This window comes from Rousettus aegyptiacus, unplaced genomic scaffold (assembly GCF_014176215.1).
Source record: "Rousettus aegyptiacus isolate mRouAeg1 unplaced genomic scaffold, mRouAeg1.p scaffold_m13_p_5, whole genome shotgun sequence".
NCBI classification, from domain to species: domain Eukaryota; kingdom Metazoa; phylum Chordata; class Mammalia; order Chiroptera; family Pteropodidae; genus Rousettus; species Rousettus aegyptiacus.
The window spans coordinates 16,748,981-16,770,341 of record NW_023416308.1 but is presented as its reverse complement, the minus strand read 5'-3'; the positions used below and the strand labels follow the sequence as shown (position 1 = coordinate 16,770,341).

Here is a 21,361-nt window from a genome sequence, read left to right as displayed (position 1 = left end):
CTATTATAGTCTGGATAGACAAGCACAGATAGTCTCTTGGGTGCTTCCTCACAGGGTTTCCAGGTCCTGGTGGAGATGGAGTGGCTGGATTTTGGTCACAAGTTTGCTGACCGGTGTGGTCATGGGGAGAACTCAGATGATCTGAACGAGCGTTGCCCAGTGTTCCTGCAGTGGCTTGACTGCGTTCATCAGCTTCAGAGGCAATTTCCTTGCTCTTTTGAGTTCAATGAAGCATTCCTTGTGAGTTTGGATTTGTGATTCTTCCTTTTTCAGGACTTTGTAAATTTTGGGGGTTATCAATACAAATGTTAGTGGGCCAGTTTTCACTTGAAAAACTGTGTATCCTTTTTAGAATTTAAGAGAGGGGCCATTCTTCTATTTTTTTGTTAAAAATAATAATAAACAAGTATATCTATTCAGTGAATGCAGATGTATGAGGTTTTCATAAAGTCTTTGAGTTGTTTTAAACTTAGCTTTTAAAATAGAAAATAGAAGCCCTAAATAGCAGTTAGAAATAGAAACAATATAATGTCCTCTGTTCCATTCAGTCTATCTACCAAACCCCCTACATCTGTCCTATGCTCTTTGCCCCTCCCCTGCGATCAAGGACATGCATTTCTTGCCTTCTTCCAGCCCCTCCTTCCACTTGTTCACCAGCTCCTGCCTCCTCTCTGCTCAGCTGTATAGCTCCAGCATTTTTCTTCTCTGCTTTTCGCATTGGCATATTTCCCTCTCTAGCAGGTCATTGCCAGCAGCATACAAACATGGTGTAGTGCCTCCCATCTCATCAAACTTTTCTCAGCCCTGCACCCTCCTCTAGCTGTTCTTATTTCTCATATCTCATTTCTTCACAGCAGAACTCCTCAAGTCTTCTGCATTTACTGTCTCAAATTCTTATCTTCCCATTCTCTCTTAAACCCATTCCAGTCAGGTGTTCACCTCACCCCTTTACCAGAGCTGCTCTTGTTAAGGTGACCACTGACCTTCATATTGCCAGTCTAGTGGTCAGCTCTCAGACTTCATCTTTTTTGTAGTTGAGGAATAATTGACATACATTATATTAGTTTCAGGTGGGCAACATAATGATTCGATATTTGTATATGTTGTGAAATGATCACAGGAAGTCTGGTTGACATCTGTCACTATACTGTTAATTTTTTTTTCTTTGAATGAGAACTTTTAAGATCTTCTCTCTTAGCAACTTTTAAATATGCAATACAGTATTATTAACTATAGTCACCATGCTGTACATTACATCCCCATGACTTATTTATTTTATAACTGGAAGTTTGTTCCTTTTGACTGTCTTCATCTTCTATGATCCATCAATTACGTTTGGTAGAGTTTAATCACTTTTTTCTCGAAACACTTTCTTCATTTGACTTTCAGCATGCACTCTTAATTCTCCTTTACTTTACCAGCTGGTCTTTTCTGTCTGCTTTGCTGATTCCTCCTTACCTTCCCAGTTCTCAATGTTAGAATGTTCTAGGCTGCTTCTTTGTCTGTCTACACTGTGTGTCTAGGAATTTCATCCAGTCCAGTGGCTATAATTGCTATCCATGATTCCCACATTCATACATCTTCAGCTCAGGATCCCTCCACTTAACTCCATACTCACATATCCAACTGTAACTACTCAGTATCTCCACTTGGGTGTCTTAATGATATTTCAAACTTAGCATTTTCTAAACTTAGTTTTTGATTTCCATATCTCCCTGCCCCAAAACTCATTCTTCCAGAATTCTTCCATCTCACCAAATGACAATTCAGTCCCATTTATTTAGGGCAAAATCTTTTATGTCATTCTCAGCTCTCCTCTTTCTTTCATACGTCACACTCTGTCAACAGATTCTGCAGCTCTGCTTTCAAAATATATCTAAAAACATGATTACTTATTGCTGTCTCTGTTGTTTCCACACTGGTCTAAGCCACCGTCATCTCCTGCCCCATTTCGAGAGTCAATCCAGCAGGGAACCTTCTAGAGCATAATACAGACCACATCATTCCTTGGCTGAAAAACATCCAACAACTTTCCATTTCATAGAGAGTAAAAGTCAAAGTCCTTAAAATGACCTGCAGAGCCCTCCTAGATGTTACCTGTCTAGCTTTATTTCATACCATTTTCCTCCTTGTGCAGTGTACTTTAGTCACACTGGCCTCCTTGTGTTCCTCAGAAATCACAAGCGTACACTTAGTTCAGATCATTGTGCTTGCTGTTACCTCTGCCGAGCATTTCCCTACCAGATATCCACATGACCTGCTCTGTCAATTCCATCAGAACTGGAGCTAATGAGGCTTTCCCACACTGCCCTACATGTGCCTTGTCCCTCTTACTCTGTCCATAGCACTGGTCATCCTTCTCTAACTGGAATAAGTTCCATCAGGGCAGGAGCTGTCTAATAATTGCATATCCAGCCCCATAGAAATGTCTAGGGTATGTGAGATGCTCAATAACGATTTGTCGCATGAAAAGTAGAAGTATGCTCTCAGTTAAGACTTGGGTTGCACACTGACCTCCTATACCCAGTTTATATGCTGTTGCTCTTGAGGGTAGCTGTTAACCTAAGACCTCAGAGACTGTGTGCCGGGGGCGCCAAGAGGAGTAGGTATGCCAGTGCTCTGTCTTTGCTCTTTTGACTCAGGGGTAATGGTAGTTGGAGTTGGAGCTCTGAAATTGGTGTTGTGAGGAGGTGGCTTTTGCATGGTTTTACTTGGTTTCCCCATCCTTACTGACTGTGGACCAAAGTGTTTCGGGAATGTCCGGGAAGGGTGGCTCAGCTGGGCTGACCTTCCCTGAGAGAATGTTCTCTGTTGCTTCATTTTTATCCCATTGGACTTCCATAGGTGAAACTGGTGCAACATACCTATTCCTGCCTCTTTGGAACATTCCTGTGCAACAATGCCAAGGAGAGAGGAGAAAAACATACTCAGGAACGGACATGTTCCGTGTGGTCGCTGCTTCGAGCAGGCAACAAGGCTTTCAAAAACCTACTGTATTCTTCTCAGTCAGAAGCCGTATGTATCTTTCAGCCTTTCCTCTCTGATCAGCAGAAGGAATTTGGGGTTGGGGACATATAGGAGCCTTTTTAGTAGAGACCGTTTTCTCGAAGGCATCTCTGTTGTCTATGGATGGTTTGAGTCCATTTTTTTCACTACTGTTCTGTCTTGAGAAAGGCCTGTTTGCTGGTGATGCTCTGACCTGCTTTAACCACTTTTATTCAGGGGGGTTTGATTTAATATACATCTCTGCTGTGCTACTCTAGACACAAATCTTTTCTGGCGCCTCTGCCAGAACTTAACTCATTCCTAGCATGTTCTGACAAGTAGTAGAGGCACTTAAGTTGTTTTCTGGATGCCCCTGGTAGCTCAAAAGGAGATGCCACCAGGCCCCCAACACTCTTCCAATGTCAACAGGTGATGATACCCACTACATCTTCTGTCTCAAAGAGCAGAAAACTATGTGACATTAGCGTGTGCGTCTGTGTGATTCTCTGCTCACGTAGAGAACGGCAGGCCCTCTAAGACTTTGTTCCTCAAGGGAACACCTTCTGTTAAGCAGAGAAAAGGAGGCACTTACATCAGGGTTGATAACATAGTAATGTTACTTTTGTCAGAATGTGTCTTCAATTTTAAAGTCAAAAGGAGGTTTATAGGAGGTTATATTGCTTTGCTTGGACTATTACACTTCTTACCACATTTAAGTAGTGAGAGGAAAGATTTAAGCTAACTGCTTTTGTCTCCTTCACTGTGCCTGCTGGGGAAGTAACAATCCAGGAATAAAATTCTCTCCTTTTTACACGACTTATTTAAATGATCCTATAAAACAGGTTTGACGGTATCTTCTGAAGCCAGGTTTTTGTACCAGGAAAAGACAGTCACCGTCATCTAGTGAAATGATTCACTTTCTTATGCAGTAAATGCAACAAATTAAGCTAATGAAAGTCAGCTGTTCAATAAAGGTGATCTGAGAAGTGGATTCTTATAAAATCCTTTAGGTGTTCATGCCCACAAGAAGCTCTGAGGTGAAAAATGTTGCCTAATCGTGTATATAGGCCCCCTTGGAAGATAGACCTGTGTCCTCTGATGCTAATTTCCTTTGGAGATTTGCCAAGACCTGTTGGGTGTTCCAGCTTTGTGCTTGTTCTTGACCCTCATTTCTAGACATTTTTAAAAGACTTACTGGGACTTGTTTAAACCTGTGTCCTCTACTCTCTTCTTAGGTGCTGTACCCTGTGTGTCACGTGCGTAACCTGATGTTGTGGAGTGCAGTGTACCTACCTTGCCCATCTCCATCCACCCCTGTGGATGACAGCTGTGCACCATATCCAGCCCCTGGCAGCAGCCCTGATGATCCACTCTTGAGCCGGTGAGCCCAGGATTGAAGCCAAGGAAGGCCTCAAGTCTTGTATGATGTATTTCTCTGTTAGGACATGCCCATGGTTGGTCAGAGATGATGATATTGGCTGGTTCCACACATTTTATATCTCTGAGGCTTTCTCGGGGAAGGTGTAAGGGTTTTGGGATATCAGGCCAAAAGAGCCTCATTTCCTAAGATGTTTGGGCCCATTGGTACATCACTCTGCTGCAAGCAGTACTTCAGTGATGGAGCAAATCCTCTGGGTACTTTGTGATTCTCTGATTTGAGTTTCAGCCACTGAATCAGTTTTATTGAGTTCAGACTTACAAATAATAATTTAAAATAATGTAATCAGAAAATTAGCATTACTACTTTTTTTGCCACTAGTTGAGAAACATAGTAGTATTGATCCAGGACAGGGTAAATTTCCCCAAGTGGGCCTGCACAGAGAGAAGGTTCTTTGAGCTCAAATGCCCACCAAGTTAGAGTCAAAAGGAAAGTTTAGTAGAGAAGGGCAAAAGCTAAGACAAGAGAAAAATAAAGACAAAAAGCCAAGACAAGGAAAAAAAGCCCTGTGTCAGGGAGAATCTAGTTTGTATATCTTTCTTAGTTTTTGTGAATTACAATTTAAAACTTTGTTTACCCATTTTTCTTTGATATGGGCAAACCGTGAGAAAGGATAAGGAATATGTCTTTTTGAAAAGGTATGAACATGTAGTGTGAAAGACCTGCTAGCAGTTCCGAGCCTTTGATCCATAGGTTCCCCATGATTTTAGCTATAGGAAATGAATGATTTTATTTTGTGTAGGGTGCCACTTAAAGACTCTGTTTTCCCTTCATGGTGTGGAGAAATGGTTTGTTAGCAATCCCAACAGAAATCTTCCTTTGTTCTGCAGGTTTCCTCTTGGTCTGGCTGTAGGGCTGAACAGCTATTGCAGTCTCTGAATATAGCTTCATTTAATACTTTAGTTCTCTTGCCTCCTCCCTATGTTATTTCCTTCTCAGAGATTTTATTCCCTTATCCTTAAGGGAATGTTGGGGGATGGAAAGTCTGTCTTCTGTAACTTCTTCAAAGCTGATAGAGGGCTGTAGTCTCTGCTGTTAATAAAAAGCCTATTCTGAGAGCCCCAGATGCAGAGAACATGGGGTTGTTCCAGAATTTGGAAGTGGCAGGAAGCTTTGCAGTCTAGAAGAGATAAATTTAGCAAAAAGATTGAAAAGACGAAGGTCAAAAATTAGTAGAGGTAAATTGACAATGAAGTTATTTTTCCATGATAGTTTGTTAATTTAAGGTAAAGACATACAGTGAAATAAGATTGAATTATTTTGAAGACAGCGTAGTGGCATAGACACTGGGCTAAGAGAATAATTATCCAGAAAAGTCCCCTGATCTCTTGGGACATGTGGCCTTGTCTATTTTCCAGAATAAGAGTTTAAAATCTTCCACAGGTTCACAGGAATAGGTCACACTTCATGTTCAGTTTTCTGCAGGGAACTTATAAGAAACTGGTTTGAGGGAAATGTACCCAGCTGTAGATTCCTTGTAATTGAACAGCAGTTGGGGAGCTTAATAAAACTTGATAGGGCCCTTTCCTTTTGTGTTGAGGGCTGACCTTCAGTAGATCACAGGGAAGGAGCTGTTCTGCCATGAAGGAAACCCCTACCCAGAAGTAGTTTGTCTACCAATGGTTTAGCACTAGGTTTCCCAGAAATGTGCGTTGTGTGATGGGAAAAGGCCACCCCCTTTCCTGCTGTGTTCCGTTTTCCAGACGAGGGGCTCACTACTGGATCTTGGTCATGACGTACCTCAGAGTCTCATTTTCCCCAAATTTCTTTCTTATAGGCTACCAAAGACTAGATCATTTGACAATCTGACCACAGCCTGCGACAACACAGTGCCTCTAGCCAGCCGGCGCAGTAGCGACCCAAGCCTGAACGAGAAGTGGCAGGAACACCAGCACAGGCGCTCGCTAGAATTAAGCAGCTTGGCTGGTCCTGGAGAGGAGTCTTTTGATTCTGACAGCCTGGGGAAGTCAGCCAAAGTGCTGGGTGGCGCCGAGCTGTCTGTTGCAGCTGGAGTAGCCGAGGGGCAGATGGAGAACATTTTGCAAGAGGCCACCAAAGAGGAGAGTGGGGTGGAGGAGCATACCTACAGGGGGAGCATCGAGATGCAGGACGATAAAGAGGAGGCACTCTTAGAAAAAGTGAGCCGGGGGAAGGACCATGAGGGCTCAGTCATTGTGCTTCGTCAAGCATCAGAACTAGATGCTGCTGCCCTGAGGAGCCAACCAGGCATAAGTCTTTCTCTCTTCTCACAGGGTATTCCTGAGCAGCAGGGTGGGCACAGTGTTCTTCCCAATTCTCTCCAGGAGCCCTCCAGGGGAGAAGATGCCCAGGAGGTCCCTGTGGATCAGCTTCAAATAGAAGCTATTGCAGAGGACAGGGAGGAAGCAATTCTTCCAATCCCAGTAGATATAAAAATTGATTATGGTACCTCACCATCAAGTTCTCTGCTGCCCTCCCAAGTCCTATTTGAGGACAGAGGACCAAACATAGACAGTTCTGTGGACATGTTAATGGAAGATAAAGTGAAGTCAGAAGGTGGGCCCCAAGGCCATCATAGACCTTGCCTGGTAAACAGTGGCAGGTTCAGTGGCAAGGACATGCTTCCTCAAGCCATGGAGCCCAGGCCCTCAGAGAGGAGCCTGGCTGATAGGCCCCAAGCGGGATCTGTGGTGCATAGAACTTCCCGTGGCAGCACATACAGCCCTACACATTCTCCTTGTGCCTTGCCTATAGCCGAATGTAAAGAGGGGCTTGTGTGCAATGGTGCCCCAGAGACTGAAAATAAGGCCTCAGAGCAGCCCCGAGGGCTTAGTACCCTCCAGAAGTACCCCACCCCTAATGGGCACTGCGCCAATGGGGAAGCTGGTAGGAGCAAGGACTCACTGAGCCGCCAGCTGTCCACCACAAGCTGCAGCTCTGCCCACTTACACTCGAGGAACTTGCACCACAAGTGGCTGCACAGCCAGTCAGGGAGGCCATCTGCAGCTGGCAGTCCTGACCAGCCTTCCCGCAGCCACCTGGATGATGACGGCATGCCTGTGTACACGGACACTATCCAACAGCGTCTGCGTCAGATTGAGTCAGGCCACCAACAGGAAGTAGAGACCTTGAAGAAACAAGTCCAGGAGCTGAGGAGTCGCCTGGAGAGCCAGTATCTGACCAGCTCCCTACGCTTCAATGGGGATTTTGGGGATGAAGTGGTGAGTTTACCGTTCTACATAGCTACCCAAGAACACAGTGTACACTGAGGCTGGGCACCCTTTGTGCCTGGTGCATGGCGATTGGTACAGATTTCTAAAAGAATTGGTAAGGTCCAGGGTACCCCTGTTGAGAGAGGCTGGAGATCAGCCTCAGCCACATGAATGGCAGTCTGTCTCTTTTTCTTTTCTGCTTTGCTTTCTTTCCTTGGGTGTCCTGTTCAGTTAAAATAGGAAGAGAGTTAGCACTCACTCACTACATGGTTGGTCGAATCTGGAGTATATGTCTTAAGGGCATGAACTGGGCAGAATGACATTTGTAGGGCGATGTCAAATATTCCTGTCAAATTGTAGTTCCTGTCCAACCCCAGTAGCTAGTAAACTGTTAGCCACCCCAAACATAAGTTATAGCTGTGAAGGTTTAGTTTTCTTTTAAGATATTTGTACCCACCCTGTGGCAGATGATGGCAATAGAAATGGAGAGAAGGGATTGATTTCTAGCACTGTTGAGTCCTGGTGACTGGAAGTAAGCATACCTGAGGGGAGGTTCTCAGGGAAGCTCTTTCCTCCCTGGGCGTTTAAGTACTCAGTGTTTAAGTACAAGTGTGAGCCTGGCTCTGAAGTAGTCAGCGTACATTAAAGGCGGGCTCATCCAATGACTTTCAATTAAAACTGACCTCTCATTTTTTTCCTTTATACTAATGATAATTTCTCATTTTCCCAAGAGTCCTTCAGAGAAAGGAGGACATGCCCAAAGTACTCAGTTTCAACACACAGATGTAAGTGGCAGAGTTGGATTGACAGGCCCACTGGAGCAGCTGACACTGAAGTTCCCATTCCATCCTGGTCACTTCTGTGCAATTCACTTCCTGGAACCCAAGGCCCATCTTTCCACTCTAGAGTCACTGCACACAGCCTTAGACCTGTGTATCTCTCTTCCAGCTGAGCTCAACTCTGTCTCTGCACCTGCTCAACTCAATTCTTGATGGCTCATGCACCTACAGATTTGGCAGCCCTAACACCTAGGTCTACCTAAAGTCCCTTCTTTTCTAAGCCCTGTCTTCTTCTGGGAGGAGACCAGGTTCATTCTCTTCAGCTGTGTTTGTTTGCCAACAGACTTCAATCCCCGACTCGGAAAGCAATCTGGATCAGAACTGTTTGTCTCGCTGCAGCACAGAGATTTTCTCTGAAGCCAGCTGGGAGCAGGTGGATAAACAGGACACGGAGGTACAGCCTCAGCCCCTGTTCTGAGTGCCATCCATGCAACTATTTTGCAGTTTTTCTCTATCCCCATTCCTACCCTATGTCCCTGGCCAAAGAATGACCTCATATCACACTTAGCCTTGAGCCTCTGTGAATCTCAATGCCTGTGAATACCCATCAAGCCTAGAATTTCTGAGCCAGGGAGACTCAAGCTGGCCCTCTCTCCTCATTGCTTCTATGAACTTGAGCTTTGCCAGCTCTCATAGTAACCCAGGTTGCTGCTGCCTGCCATTTTATCTCAAGGGAATTTGGAGTCCCCTCCAGGGAAACGATTTGGACGCCTTTCTTGTACTGCTGACATGACCTACTGGTCTGGTGCCACTGGAGTCAGTGTGGTCCTTGTGACTCTTGCTGCCCCCAGCATGGCTCTGCTGGCTCCAGCTGGATGGACCATTTTCTGTCACTAACCTGGCCCTGTCTGTTTTGCAGATGACCCGCTGGCTCCCTGACCACCTGGCTGCCCATTGCTATGCGTGCGACAGCGCCTTCTGGCTCGCCAGCAGGAAGCACCATTGCAGGTGCCATTAGGGAATGTGGTGGGATGGGCCAAGGTGTGGGGGCTAAGATTTGGCCCACGGAGCCTGTAGATTGGAGAGAGGCAGGCTTCTGGTTGGCAGTATTCTGAGGCAAACCCCAGGGTCTACAGGACCCTGACTCGTGCTTTATGCCCCTGAAATTGGTATTCACAGAACTACATTTGGTGTCTCTTCCAATCAGAGCGATCGTGACTAAATTTTGGAGTGTGAAAATGGTATCCCTTTTTGTTTTGTTTTATTTAGCTTCCTGAATTGGTAGAGCAACAGCCACTGCCTAAACCATACACCACTTCTTATTTCTAAAATAAAATTGCTTCCCATTCAACATGGCTGCTATCAGCAAAAATAGTTTTCCTGCTGTGGGCAAGGAACTTTATTTTCTTACTCCTTATCTTGCTCCCTGACCCCAAACTTGTTTTCCTTTTGCCAGTCATGAGCAGAAATAGCTGGGGGGAGTAGCGAGACAGCTGAGGACACAATCTTCAATTCTTAAGGCCCCTGACTTCTTCCCTTCTTCCTTCTTGTTTGGGTTGTGAGTTGCTAGGGATGTTTTGCCCCAGCTGGGGTGGTGACTGGAAGCTGTTCAGTGTTCTTGGAATAGGAAGTTTATCTGAATTGTGGCACGTCTCACACACATGAGTGAACCCGGATTGAAAGTGGAACCATCTCTTTGTCTAGTATTGATGTTTCTAGGACTGTATATCTTCCTGCCCTGCTCCCCAAACCCAGATGTCTTCAGTTGGCTGCTCCTCTGAGCTCTTTCTCCCCTCCTTGCAGGGACACTGACCGTGTTGATCAAACGTGGTGAGCATTTGCAACAACCTGTCTGTGATGTCTGCACATCTACAATAACTTCTCCACACTAACACTGCCATTTCCTCTTCTCTGCACTCATTGGGATGAAGCCTGGGGCTGGGGACACAGGCAGGCAGGTGGGCTTGGGAGAGAACCAAAGCAGCTGGCTAAGTAGACTGTTAAGACTGAGTCGAGCTGCAGCCCTATACTCCCCTCCTGACTACGTAGGTCAGCTGAGCTGAGCCATCGTGCTTGTGATGACAAGCGATGCTTCAGCAGGAGCTGGTCTTATGGAGTAGCCTGTTGGGTTTTTAGAGCTACTTCTTTTGGGTCAGTTATTCATTGAGAAGCCAGAATGATGCTAATGACTTCTAAGTCAAAGAGCATCGCTGCTCTTTTTTTTCCAAAGAGATCAAAATTGAATAGAGGTTGTCTTTCCAGAGAACTGTTTCAACATGAAAGACTAAAGGAAAACTCCACTTAGGGTCTGTCAGGATCCCCTGAAAGAAGTGAAATTGAAAGGCTTAAATGATCAAATTCATGTCAGGCTTTTGAGCTGAACTCCAGCAGGTATGTTAAATAAATGTAGATATTCAGAAATTTAGGTAATTTTTCTGTGTAACCACAGGTTCTTGCTGACTTGACTCATGCTTTTCGGAAACAGAGTTGTGAAGTACTGCATTCTAGAAGATGAAGTTTTGTGTGTTTTAATTCTGTCCCTCTATTGCCCTGTGTCTAGCCTTTTCCTTCTTTGGGTGGTTTTTGTTTGTTTGTTTGTTTTCCTGTCGCAAAAGGGTATTCAGTATTCTGCCCCCTGTGCCTAAGTGGTTCTTAATCCAGCAGTGGGTTTGCATTCTGAGGAGCATAAATGAAAAGATAGTGAGCGATGCTGGCTAAGGAGGAAGATTTCCTTTCCCTGCTTTCCCCATGTCTTCAGTGGGCTGTGTCAGGCTCCTTGAAGTCTCCCATTCTTGGGTTCATTGGGATTGATTTTTCATTTAGGGCCCAGCAAAAGTGGGATTGTAAAATGGGCAGAAACTCACCTTCTTCCAGTTCCCTTTCCTTTTAGCTGTGAAGAGCATGTTTGGGTGTGTGGATCTGTCCTGCACAGACACATCAGAGCCAGGCTTTCAAGTGGAGGAGAGGAAGGCCTGGGGCCTGGGGCCTGGGTATAGTCAGGCCTTCAGGTAGCGCTCTGATATTCCCTAGAGATGCATGCAAGCAGGGGAGTGAGTCATAATCTACTGACACCTATCTAATAAGGGGGTGTATGTGCACGTGTGTTCATCTGTGTTCTTGTCCTTTCACGCTGCGCATGTATCTGTCACTGGTTGCTTGTCTCCAGGCTTTGCATGCTGAAAGCAGAGTGGTCCTAGATGGCAGCAGTCTCTTTTCCGTGTTGCTGCCTCCGAGCCTCTAGGGAAGTGGCCCTATGGGCAAGGCTCCTAATTCCTAAGCTGGGTTGGATAGTGTCTCTCATCTGAGGGGCTTGGAGGCAGTTCCATTGGACTGTGGCCTCTCCTTGATTATAAGCTGCATGGAGGTCATTGCCCAGGTAGGTGTGACCACTGGGTTTTCCCGGGCCAGGACTTACCCATAGAGCTAGCTGCCGCTTCTGCCCTGGGCCTCTTTGTTCTCACAGATCTCTCTTGAGCAGCATCTTCCTGTATACCTGGTAACCTTGAGCCATAGTGATGAGGCAGCCAAGTGAAAGTGGCATGTGACTATGCTAGGTAGGGATTCCCTCCCTGCCTGGCTTTTTCATGGCTAGACAAATGGAAGTGTTCACTCTTAGAGAGGAGTCTCCAGCACATTCGAATTACATACAACAAAGTTCTGTCTTTTAAAGTTGGTTTCCCGAACCCATACCTGTTACCGAAACTAACATTGTTTTGTTTCTTTTCCTCACCTCAAGGAGTTGTGGGAACGTATTCTGCTCCAGTTGTTGTAACCAGAAGGTTCCAGTTCCCAGTCAGCAGCTCTTTGAACCCAGTCGAGTGTGCAAGTCTTGCTATAGTAGTCTACATCCCACGAGCTCCAGCATTGACCTTGAACTGGATAAGCCCATTGCTGCCACTTCAAACTGAAGCTCAGTGACCTGGGGCGGACAGAGGCCAAGCTGCTGTTCCTTTGACAGGCCCACACATCCTGGGCAGACTGAGAGGCCCGTGCACTTTGGAATGGGGGCATGGAACCACCTGTGCAGAGTGACAGAAATTCAGGATGTACCACTGGATTGTAGATTGATTTTTCTTTCCTGTTTTTTTTCTCCCCCTTTCCCATATTCCTTTTGCCTCCCCAAAAGAAAAAAGTCCCCCGGTTGTCTTAAAAAAATTTTTTTTTGAATGGAAGACCAGAGGTTGCCAGGCCCCCAGTAACTAGTGAGCTGCCTGTTGTTAGGTGATGCTGAGGCTTGGCTTGGTTCCTCAGGATGGGAGGAGGCTGGTCAGAGTCTTGTAGAGGCCTGAGATAGTAAATGGGGAAGAAGCCAGTGCTGACATCTGTGACCATTCCTCATGCCACTGCCACATCAGAGCTTGTTGGAAAAATCTTTATTGCTGAGGAGGCTGGAAGCATCTTCCTTAAGAGCACTACCCGGGGTGCCCTCTCCCTTCTGCGAGGGGCTGGGATAGGCATTTGGAGAGAGGATCACATAGAAATGGATAATAGTAAAAGGCCCCTCTTTGGAAGAATGAAGATGTATACTCCTCTGAGGCAAATGAGAAAGGTTAGGATGGGTGGCCAGCTTGTTCTCCCTTGTGGGATTCTGTTTTTAACTTGACTCAGATTGTCTAGGGCTCCCTTTACTGTCATGGATGTGCCTCCCTCGGCCAGGCTACATAATGCTTCCCACCCTCAGGCATAGAAGTGCAGACTGACCAGAGTGTGTTTTCCTGTTGCTATGGCCAAGGTCAAAGCCTGTCCTGCACCTAGGTACCTGAAAGCCCCTTCTGGGGCCCGGTTCCTCATACAATCTCTAATCAACTAGCACAGAGAAATCCAGACTCAGGGTTCCAAAAATTTCCCATTCCCAAACCAAACCATGGACCTCCCTCTTAAGGGGTAGAATCAGCCTTTTAGAGTGTAAGCCTCTGGAAAACGGAGTATGTCCCATACAATCAGCCTTCCTCCTCTTCCCCTTCTTGGGGTAGCAGGAAGGGCCCAGCAGTCCCCCTGCCCTGCTCCTGTGCTGCTGGCCAGCAGTGAGGGCCTACTTGGTGACTCTACAGTCCTTAGGGAAGTGACACAGCTTGTAGGCAATTTGGGGCACCTTTCCTCAGTAAGCTTTGATATGGTCCAAAAAGAGCCTTAAATCAAGAATATTTGTGGTGGAGGTGGGAATGGGGGAGGAGTGGAGAGGAGTTTAGGTTTGTGCTTTGTAATCTTGGCATCCATGTTTTGTGCCTGCCCTCCCTCTTGGGGGAAGGGCCATGCTTGGCTCTGCTAAAAGCTGCTAACTGGTAACGGCGGATTGTGAGCAGTGGGGGTGAGACCAGGGAACTCTTCTGACCCTTTGGAAGCAGCTCCCTGGCCATGGGCAAGTTGTGTCTCAGGAAGGTGGCGCCTGTGTGTACCTGGGTATGGTTAAGACGTGGCCCAGAAGTCTTCCCTGGAGCTGTCAATCCAGGCAAAGCCAAGAGCATCTGAGCACGTCTTCCACCTCCCAGTGGCAGCAGGTTGCTTGGAGTTTGAATTTAGTGAAACAGGGTGTAATGTAGTTCTCCGCACTCTGTGTGGTCTGCCCTTGCAGGTAGGGAGAAGTCAGTCTAATTGAAGATTGTGCAGTTCCTAGTGACAGGTGCCAAGAGGTTATGATACGGGTTTCTTGGGTCTGATGTACAGTGTGAATAAACGCTTGAGCTCTTAGCCCTTTTTTGATCAATGAAGCACTTTTTTATTAATATTTTTCTTTGTATGTAAAGGAGGAACCGTAACTCTCCGTAGCTGTACATATAACCCTTTTCTCCTAAAGAGGAGTCAGTCAGTGCTCCTATATTTTTCATTTTTTTGTCAAAGCAAGAAGTAAATACTTTAGAACTGTTATATATATAAATAAAGTGAATAAAGTTTAGTGTTCTGCATGGTAGCATTTGCTAACACGTTCTAATTCTTTTCCCATGGTTTATTCCCTTTTCATCCCTCTTCCCTTTTACGCAGAAGCAGTCTGAGGTGCTGCTGGGTAACTGGACTTTGGCAAAGGAAAACTACAGATTTCTTTTCAACTTTGGACCTTCGCAAAGAGCCATACCACAATGCCCAAGCACAGAAACACTTTCCTTAATGGTTTTTCCCCTAACATCTCCAACGCTAAGAAGGCCAATCATCCGGGCATTCTGACGATCAATGGTTCGTCCCTTTTCTGAAGAACTGAGTATCAGTAGTAATTAAAACTACCTCTGGCCTCCAGGCTCCTTTTTTTTTTTTTTTTCCCTGCTTCTCTGATATCAGGGCACCCAGTACTTTGGCCCTTAACCCCACCTACCCAGGGAGCATCAGCTGTACCTGTAGCCGTGGTTAAGCAGAGTGTTCTACATGCAGTGGAGTGAAAGGAGATGTTGGGGAGAGGGTGACTAGAAAGTGCTTCTTTCTTGTTCTTAACTCATTTCCTGTTAAGAAAAAAAATGCAGTTCACTGCCAGTGTTCATTTAACATCATATGTAGGGAATGCTACATTTTCTAGGATTTGAAAATTTTAGCGATCAAGAATTACTGTTTTATAAATGGAAATACCACTACTAAAAACAGGATGCTATAAATAGAATCATTTGTTTCCAAAAACTATTGGTATACTAGAGCAATGTGAAAATAATAATAAAAGTGAAATATTTCATGGCAAACTTTGGGGTAAGGTTAGGACTATATAATCTGAGTTATCTTGGCGTAAATGCAGCTGCAAATGTCGCTGGCAAGTATTCTCGGGGGCACATGGGAAATGGGTTAAATGAGAGAGTATGGGTGGGCACAGAGACCTTCCAGCAGAAAATGAATGTGATTGGATTATGCACCTAACTAGAGGTCTCCTAGTTATAAGGAACTTCTGCTCCTTAGATAGGCAAACAGCTGCGCAAACAGCTGAGCAAGGCCATAGATTCTAGTCACTTGTTGACTAGTTCCTGCTCTTCACAGAGGTGGATTTTATTTCTCCTGCGTCGCTGTTGGGTATCCTTCAAGGGATGTTATGTTACATGGTTCCTCCCTAGGGAAGGTTGGTGTTGAGTGGCGCCCAGCTCTGGGGTCCCCAGCCCAATATCTCTGTGGTGGGTTGTCTGGGCTCTGAAGAGTGACCTCAGTGCCCTACTGAGGGCCTCAGGCACTCCAGGGTCACTTTCTAGATGTACTTCTGACTAGTACACAAGCACTTAAAAACAGCCCAACAGGTTCTAGTATGAAATGTTTGAGCCCATGTTTGAAAATTAGCCTGTTTTCTGGAAGGAGAAGATAACACCTCAGCTGCCTTCAGTCCATTGGGGAGCCCAGTCTTAGTTTCAGACCAATTTATAAAAACATGTATCATAGCCAGCATGTGTCTACACATAGCTCCTATTCCTGAGATCTAGTGATTAGCCCTCAGTGAATTAAAACACTAGCAGAAGGAATCTAGCAAGTCTGTTGATGCCCATAGATGGGAAGCTGCTGAGAGCAGGAAGAATGAAGAGCCTGGATGCTCATAAGACCTGCACGGTGTGTGTTGAAGGCAAGGAATTGCCTTTGAAGTTGGCTGTAGGTGGAGAAAAGCAGTTCTCCAAGGACAAGACCAGCTGTCTTTATCGTGTGGAGTAATTTGGCCTGAAACAATGGGGTATTAACAGTGCCCGAGCAGCTTTGAACTTTCCTACCCTGGCACTCAATATTTCCCTTTTTTTCTGTACTTTGGACCCCTTAATCCCCCTCCAGAAAATGATACGGCTGCCTTAATCCACTGGGCTTTTCTAGTGAGGATGTATAGAAAACTTTTTCTTTGGTAATTTTGCTAACATGCTCACTGTTCACTTTTATGTTAGCAAAGAATATTCTGAGAATTTAAAAGAAATTGTGGCATATTTAAAGGAGAATGAATAAAATGGTGCCAGAGGATCTGTTGAACAATTTCCAGCTATTAAAAAATAACAGGTGGGAACTGAGGGTATACTCTAGAACTATAGGTTACAGGCTATAGACCTTGGGATGGCTGATAAGACTTGGCTGGTGCACATTGAGCCTGGGAAATCCATGCCTATTGAAGTTGTTAACTTTTGCCCTGACCTCTATTGAATGAGGGCTGATTTGCAGGTGCTGTTGCAGGATTTCATTTAGCTGGTTCAGGTGACCACCCAGTTGTTTGAATTGAGGATAGGGCCAACAGCAGGGTTAAAAATGGGCCCTGGGCTTTGGGGCAAAATGACTCTCCTTTTGAAATTTTGGATAACATAGCAGGAGTCTCAGCTGTTTCATTTCTAGTCACATTTTCTAAGAACATTTCTTCTGAGTTGAGGTTACTGACAAGATTTCTTGGAGGCAGGACTGGATTGTGTGAGGCTTCTAGCAGGAATAGGAGGCGACCCTTCTAAGCCTCTGACTGTTAAACATGAGTCTTGCTGTCCCCAGCACATCACTGATACTTTGTTCCTCACCCTTTTGTGCAGCGTTAATCTGCTGTATATTCTGTGCACATACCAGCTGCCTCCCCAATCTAATAGGCCTCTTCTGGGCTAGCAGTTGTTCAGAGGCATGACGGGTATGGGAAAGGGAAAGTGTACCCTCTCAAGCAGGAATACAAACTTTTAAATGCTATTTTATTTACTGCTTAGTTTTTCCATTAATATCTGAGTTCTTAATTTTTCTTAAAGTGTTCATAGCAATTGCATTTTAATTGTATTTTCAGTGAAATTTGTTTCATATGGCATTTAAAACTGGCCTTTAACTACTTCCCAATTGGTTTGTAAGATTTCTTCTAAAAATGCGAGTATAACTGCGAAGCTCAGATATTGTTTAAGAAATATACTGTGTGTTGCTGCTGACAATAGTGCTTGCCTATTGTAAGAGCATTGGTTCTGCTGTAGCCTCAGTGACCATTTAAACTAAATGTGTCGTTTTCACCCACAGTTGTTCAGCCCCTGGATTTGTGTTCTCTAGTCAGTGCTATGACCAGTGAATTAGGTGTGAGAGGTGAAATCAACTCAGTCCCTTAATTGGTCTAGCAGAGAGGGAGGCCTGGCAAGGAAGGGGTGGCAGGGGACATGGAATCTGACTTGGAGGTGAAAGGGAACTTAGATTACCTAGTTTCATGCTGTTCTGTCTGGCCTTTGTGGGGAGGGAACCCCCCCCAGGCCCATTCAATATTAGGTTTCCAAGTAAGATCTGATTTGAAGGAAGGTTTGGTGCTTAAAGTCTGAAAATCATCAATTTATTCTAACCTCCTGGGGTTTTTGTTTTGTTTCTTGAGGAAACAGAGAAGGCAAAGATTCATCCAGGGTTACTGATGAATTAACAGCAAAATTTGAATAAAAAACATTCTTTCCTGACCCCTCCCCCTCAATGCTCTAGGCTTACAGAAGACAGCCTTAGATAAATAGCTATTTTAACCTGGTTCTCTGAGTTAGCTGAGCCAGAAACCTTAGAGGAGAGCTTAGTAGTTGCTACCAAAGGCTTATACTATGAACCCTCCTGTCCCTTTTAACCCAAATCAAAAGGTTTCGATATTATAATCCAGTGTTTTTCTTTTTAACCTTATAAATACATAAAAACAAATGTATGTTATTAGCATGAATTGTCTTAAGTTCAAGTCAACATTGTCTTAAATCACTGGGGTTAGTGGGGAGCATTTTTGACTAGTGCAAATGGGTTAATTATGAACTGTCTCAGTATCCAGTTTATTTCTGAATTTGTTTTCTTTGTATGGTATGGAGAAAAACTCCCACTTTCATATATAGAGAAGTGGTTACAGATGGTAATAGTTTGCCTGCAATCTCTGGTTGTTATTGACAAAACAAATAGATGCTTGAAAAAAAGGATTCATAGACTATCCAATACCTGTTTTCAGTTCTCACCCTCCGTATATCAGGTAAGAACCATCCAAAGGTTATAATCACTAAAATTATTCCATGGTGAGAGCCACTAGCATGGAGTTGCAGCTGGGCTCGGTGATCACAGCACTGATCATCATCCTCTTGATCAGTGACCCCTGAGAAGCCCACATAAGCACAGCAATGGAGGCCTTACTGTGAAGTCTCAGCCTAAACTAATGCGTGTTTTACACCTGTGTGTACATATTAAAGATGATTTTTTAATATTTAAAGTGAAATTTGAAGTGAATATTTGCACAGAACCCCTGAAACACTGCCACAGAAGCCAGTATCAAAACCACTAGTTTGATGGGAAGAATCTGGGTTCCTGTGCCACATCCAGGTTGGAATTCCAGCCCCACAGCACCAGCCGAGTTGCCTGTGGGCAGGTGAGGAACTGAGCATTTCCTCATCTAGAGCAGAGCACGTGCCATGAAATAGGGTTTGGAGGTGGGAAGCTTAGCAAATGTTCTCCCCACTGTCTTTAAGATGAGATGGCATTTCTGTCTCTGGCTGCTGGCAGACATTCTGAACCATCAGAGCCAGACGGCGCTTCCATTCTACCACATATTTAAAACCAGAAGAAAGCTGGCTCTGCCCTGGCTTCCACCTTACAAAGCTGAAATTTTGACCTTGAGGTATTCTCATCTGAGTTTTAAAATAAATTGTAAACTTATCACTAGTCAAAGACTTTCAAGTTCATGTATATATTTTATTAAAGAATTTTTTTAATGGTTTAAATATACGCAGGTCTACAGGTACACTGACACTTTAAGATTAGAGTAAGAAACTGCTTGTTGGGGTTGAGGCATCTTTACTCTCCTGAGTCCTGTGAAGATTGATGTGGCCTCGCTTTACTGAAAACTGACGAGTTTTAGGTTCCTGACTAAAGACTGAGCCGTAAGATGTAGGCTAACTCTCCAGGCTGAGGAGTGGGGCAGGCAGCCAGCTGGGCCCTAACATCTATGCAGCACAGATGACTGAGGCAGAGACCTGGACCCAGGTTGTGTGCTCTGTGAGGACCCCGGAGGCCAGGGTTGGGAGAGGAAGTGAAGACCTTGCATTCTGATGATCCTACAGTCTCCAATGCCAAAGGAGTCCAAGGTAGCTGAACATGTTTAAGGCTTTGTCACCCAAGTTTAAATAGATGTAAGTCAGTGGTAAATGGAGTCCCTCCTGTGCTTTGCCAATTGGAAGATCAAATTACTACAACTGGAGGTTTTTAAAAGTCATCCAGGAGAGACTGGTACCTGCTGTCACACACTGCACTGTGGTGACCTCCCACTTTTAAAGTCCCATCAGCCCAAGACATGACCTGCATTCCCTGACACCTCAGGGGTAATCTGATTCTTTCTGTTCTGTCTTTAGATAAGCCAGCCAGCTGTGGCCTCAGAGACTTCCACTGCTCCCAACACTGTTCTCAGGTGTCCCTAAGGACTATGTACTCTAGCCCTTGCCCCAAAGCATTTCTTCACAAGCACCCCACAACACAGCAACCTTGATAAACCTGCTGGTTCTTCTCTGTGATTAGCCTTTGGGGGCTTTGCCAGATAGTTCTTTTCCTGCTCCCTAAGTCCCCTAGGTGTTCTTGAGGTTCAGTTCTCTGCCCTCCTAACACACATGCTTCCTTGGAGGTTTATAAGTCATAGTATTTAAAATAGAGACTTTCAACCATAGTCCCATATGACCGCCAGGGATGCAGTGAAGACCACCTTCCCCAAGGGCTTGGGAAACTGCTGGAGCATCGGGCCATGTTTCACGTGCACACTGTTCCACCACGCCCTCACGCAGTTCTGAGCCATTAACTTGGGGACTGTTTCTCATGGACCTGAGGACTGCTAGCTCAGTCTTGTCAGTTGAAAGGAGGGTTCAGCCCTCCCTTTTGGCTGTTGAATATAGGGTGTAAAGCAGTAGGATATCAGTGGTTCCTTCCCAAGTAGTCAGCTCCTGGAGCAGGGGTGAATAGTGCTGCCAATTTGCCCTTCCCCCCCCCAGGTACGAAGTTAACCTCTTTCTAGATTGTAATTGAAATCCCCCCCAAAAAATACCCACCCACTTTCCCCAAGGACTGGGAAAAGCATCATCATTCAGTCTGTCGATGAAGCTCAGTCATAGAAAGTTATGAACCAGAGCACCTTAAGCCACTGCAGATGGCTTCTGTGTGCTGCCCCAGGGGAGGACAGGGATTGCAACAAAGGCTTCTGCCTCCCCTGCCTTGAGCGTCCCAGATCACCCTTGCTACTCTCTTCCATGTAGCCCTGCCCTCCGAAGCACTCCAGACCTTTGGAGATCGCTGCCAATGCCTGAAAGCCTAGATCTGGGATGAAGACGAACGCTGGGTGCCTGAGGTCACCTGGTCACCCCTCATTGCTGGGAACCCTAACCGAGGCCTTGGCAATGGGGTCTTTGCTTCTAACAACTCTGGATACACTGGGTGACTCATTTAACAAGTAACCAATGGACATGGCTCTGGCACTGTTTGACCTCAAGAGGGTGCTGTTTGTTAGAGAAGACTGGGCAGATAAGACTCATCCAAAAGAACTGGGACCGGAAAAAGCCTCTTAGAGTCAACCCACTTAAAATGGAGACCAGAGGTTCATATAGTAAATAGTGAAAAAGATTTGCTTAGAACTTTATCTTGCAAAATGAAACTATTAATAAGTATCTGTTAATAAAATGTAATTGTAACTATGGACTATTCTTAAAACTAAAAGAATATTTTAGATATATTTCTCTCCCACAATTATATAATTGCACAATAGGTCATCATTTCATGTTTGATTTCCACAGTGCAATCAATCACGGTCATTTTTGCAAAAATAGTCAAGGGTTTTCTCAATTTTCCTGAAGGTCTCTCTTAATCCTTTAGCTCTTTGATATTCAAATTACCCCCTCTGAAGCCCAAAATTAGTAATGGGTAGCTAGCTATCCACTTCATTTGTCTATAACTCAGGATTTTATTTGTCATTGACTGCACTCCTGTGTGCAGTTTCCCAACAATACTTTCATGACTTTATGAAATTATACATAGTTTGCAAAACTTAAATCATACTTTGGCACCTCTTTCATTGTATTTTCAATGTCAGGAATTTATGACATCACACA

General features: G+C 44.9%; 1 protein-coding gene and 1 long non-coding RNA gene across 12 annotated transcripts in view; one reads left to right on the top strand and one right to left on the bottom strand.

The window, feature by feature from the left end:
• MTMR3 (myotubularin related protein 3) overlaps window positions 1–14,301 on the top strand; it is a 116,544-nt gene extending 102,243 nt beyond the window's left edge. For 6 of the 10 annotated variants that reach the window (XM_036221471.1, XM_016164300.2, XM_016164296.2 and 3 more), the window contains 8 exons: window positions 55–240; window positions 2,845–3,015; window positions 4,221–4,366; window positions 6,201–7,623; window positions 8,737–8,847; window positions 9,313–9,401; window positions 10,197–10,223; window positions 12,130–14,301. In XM_036221471.1, coding sequence (XP_036077364.1) covers window positions 55–240; window positions 2,845–3,015; window positions 4,221–4,366; window positions 6,201–7,623; window positions 8,737–8,847; window positions 9,313–9,401; window positions 10,197–10,223; window positions 12,130–12,301 — 2,325 coding nt within the window. In that variant the 3' untranslated portion in view covers window positions 12,302–14,301. The remainder of the gene's footprint in view (window positions 1–54; window positions 241–2,844; window positions 3,016–4,220; window positions 4,367–6,200; window positions 7,624–8,736; window positions 8,848–9,312; window positions 9,402–10,196; window positions 10,224–12,129) is intronic. The other 4 variants (XM_036221473.1, XM_036221472.1, XM_036221474.1 and 1 more) reach the window with 4 other exon arrangements.
• LOC107520471 overlaps window positions 6,353–21,361 on the bottom strand; it is a 39,348-nt gene continuing 24,339 nt past the window's right edge. For both annotated transcript variants that reach the window (XR_001599325.2, XR_001599326.2), the window contains exon 3: window positions 6,353–14,821. This is a non-coding gene — a long non-coding RNA (uncharacterized LOC107520471). The remainder of the gene's footprint in view (window positions 14,822–21,361) is intronic.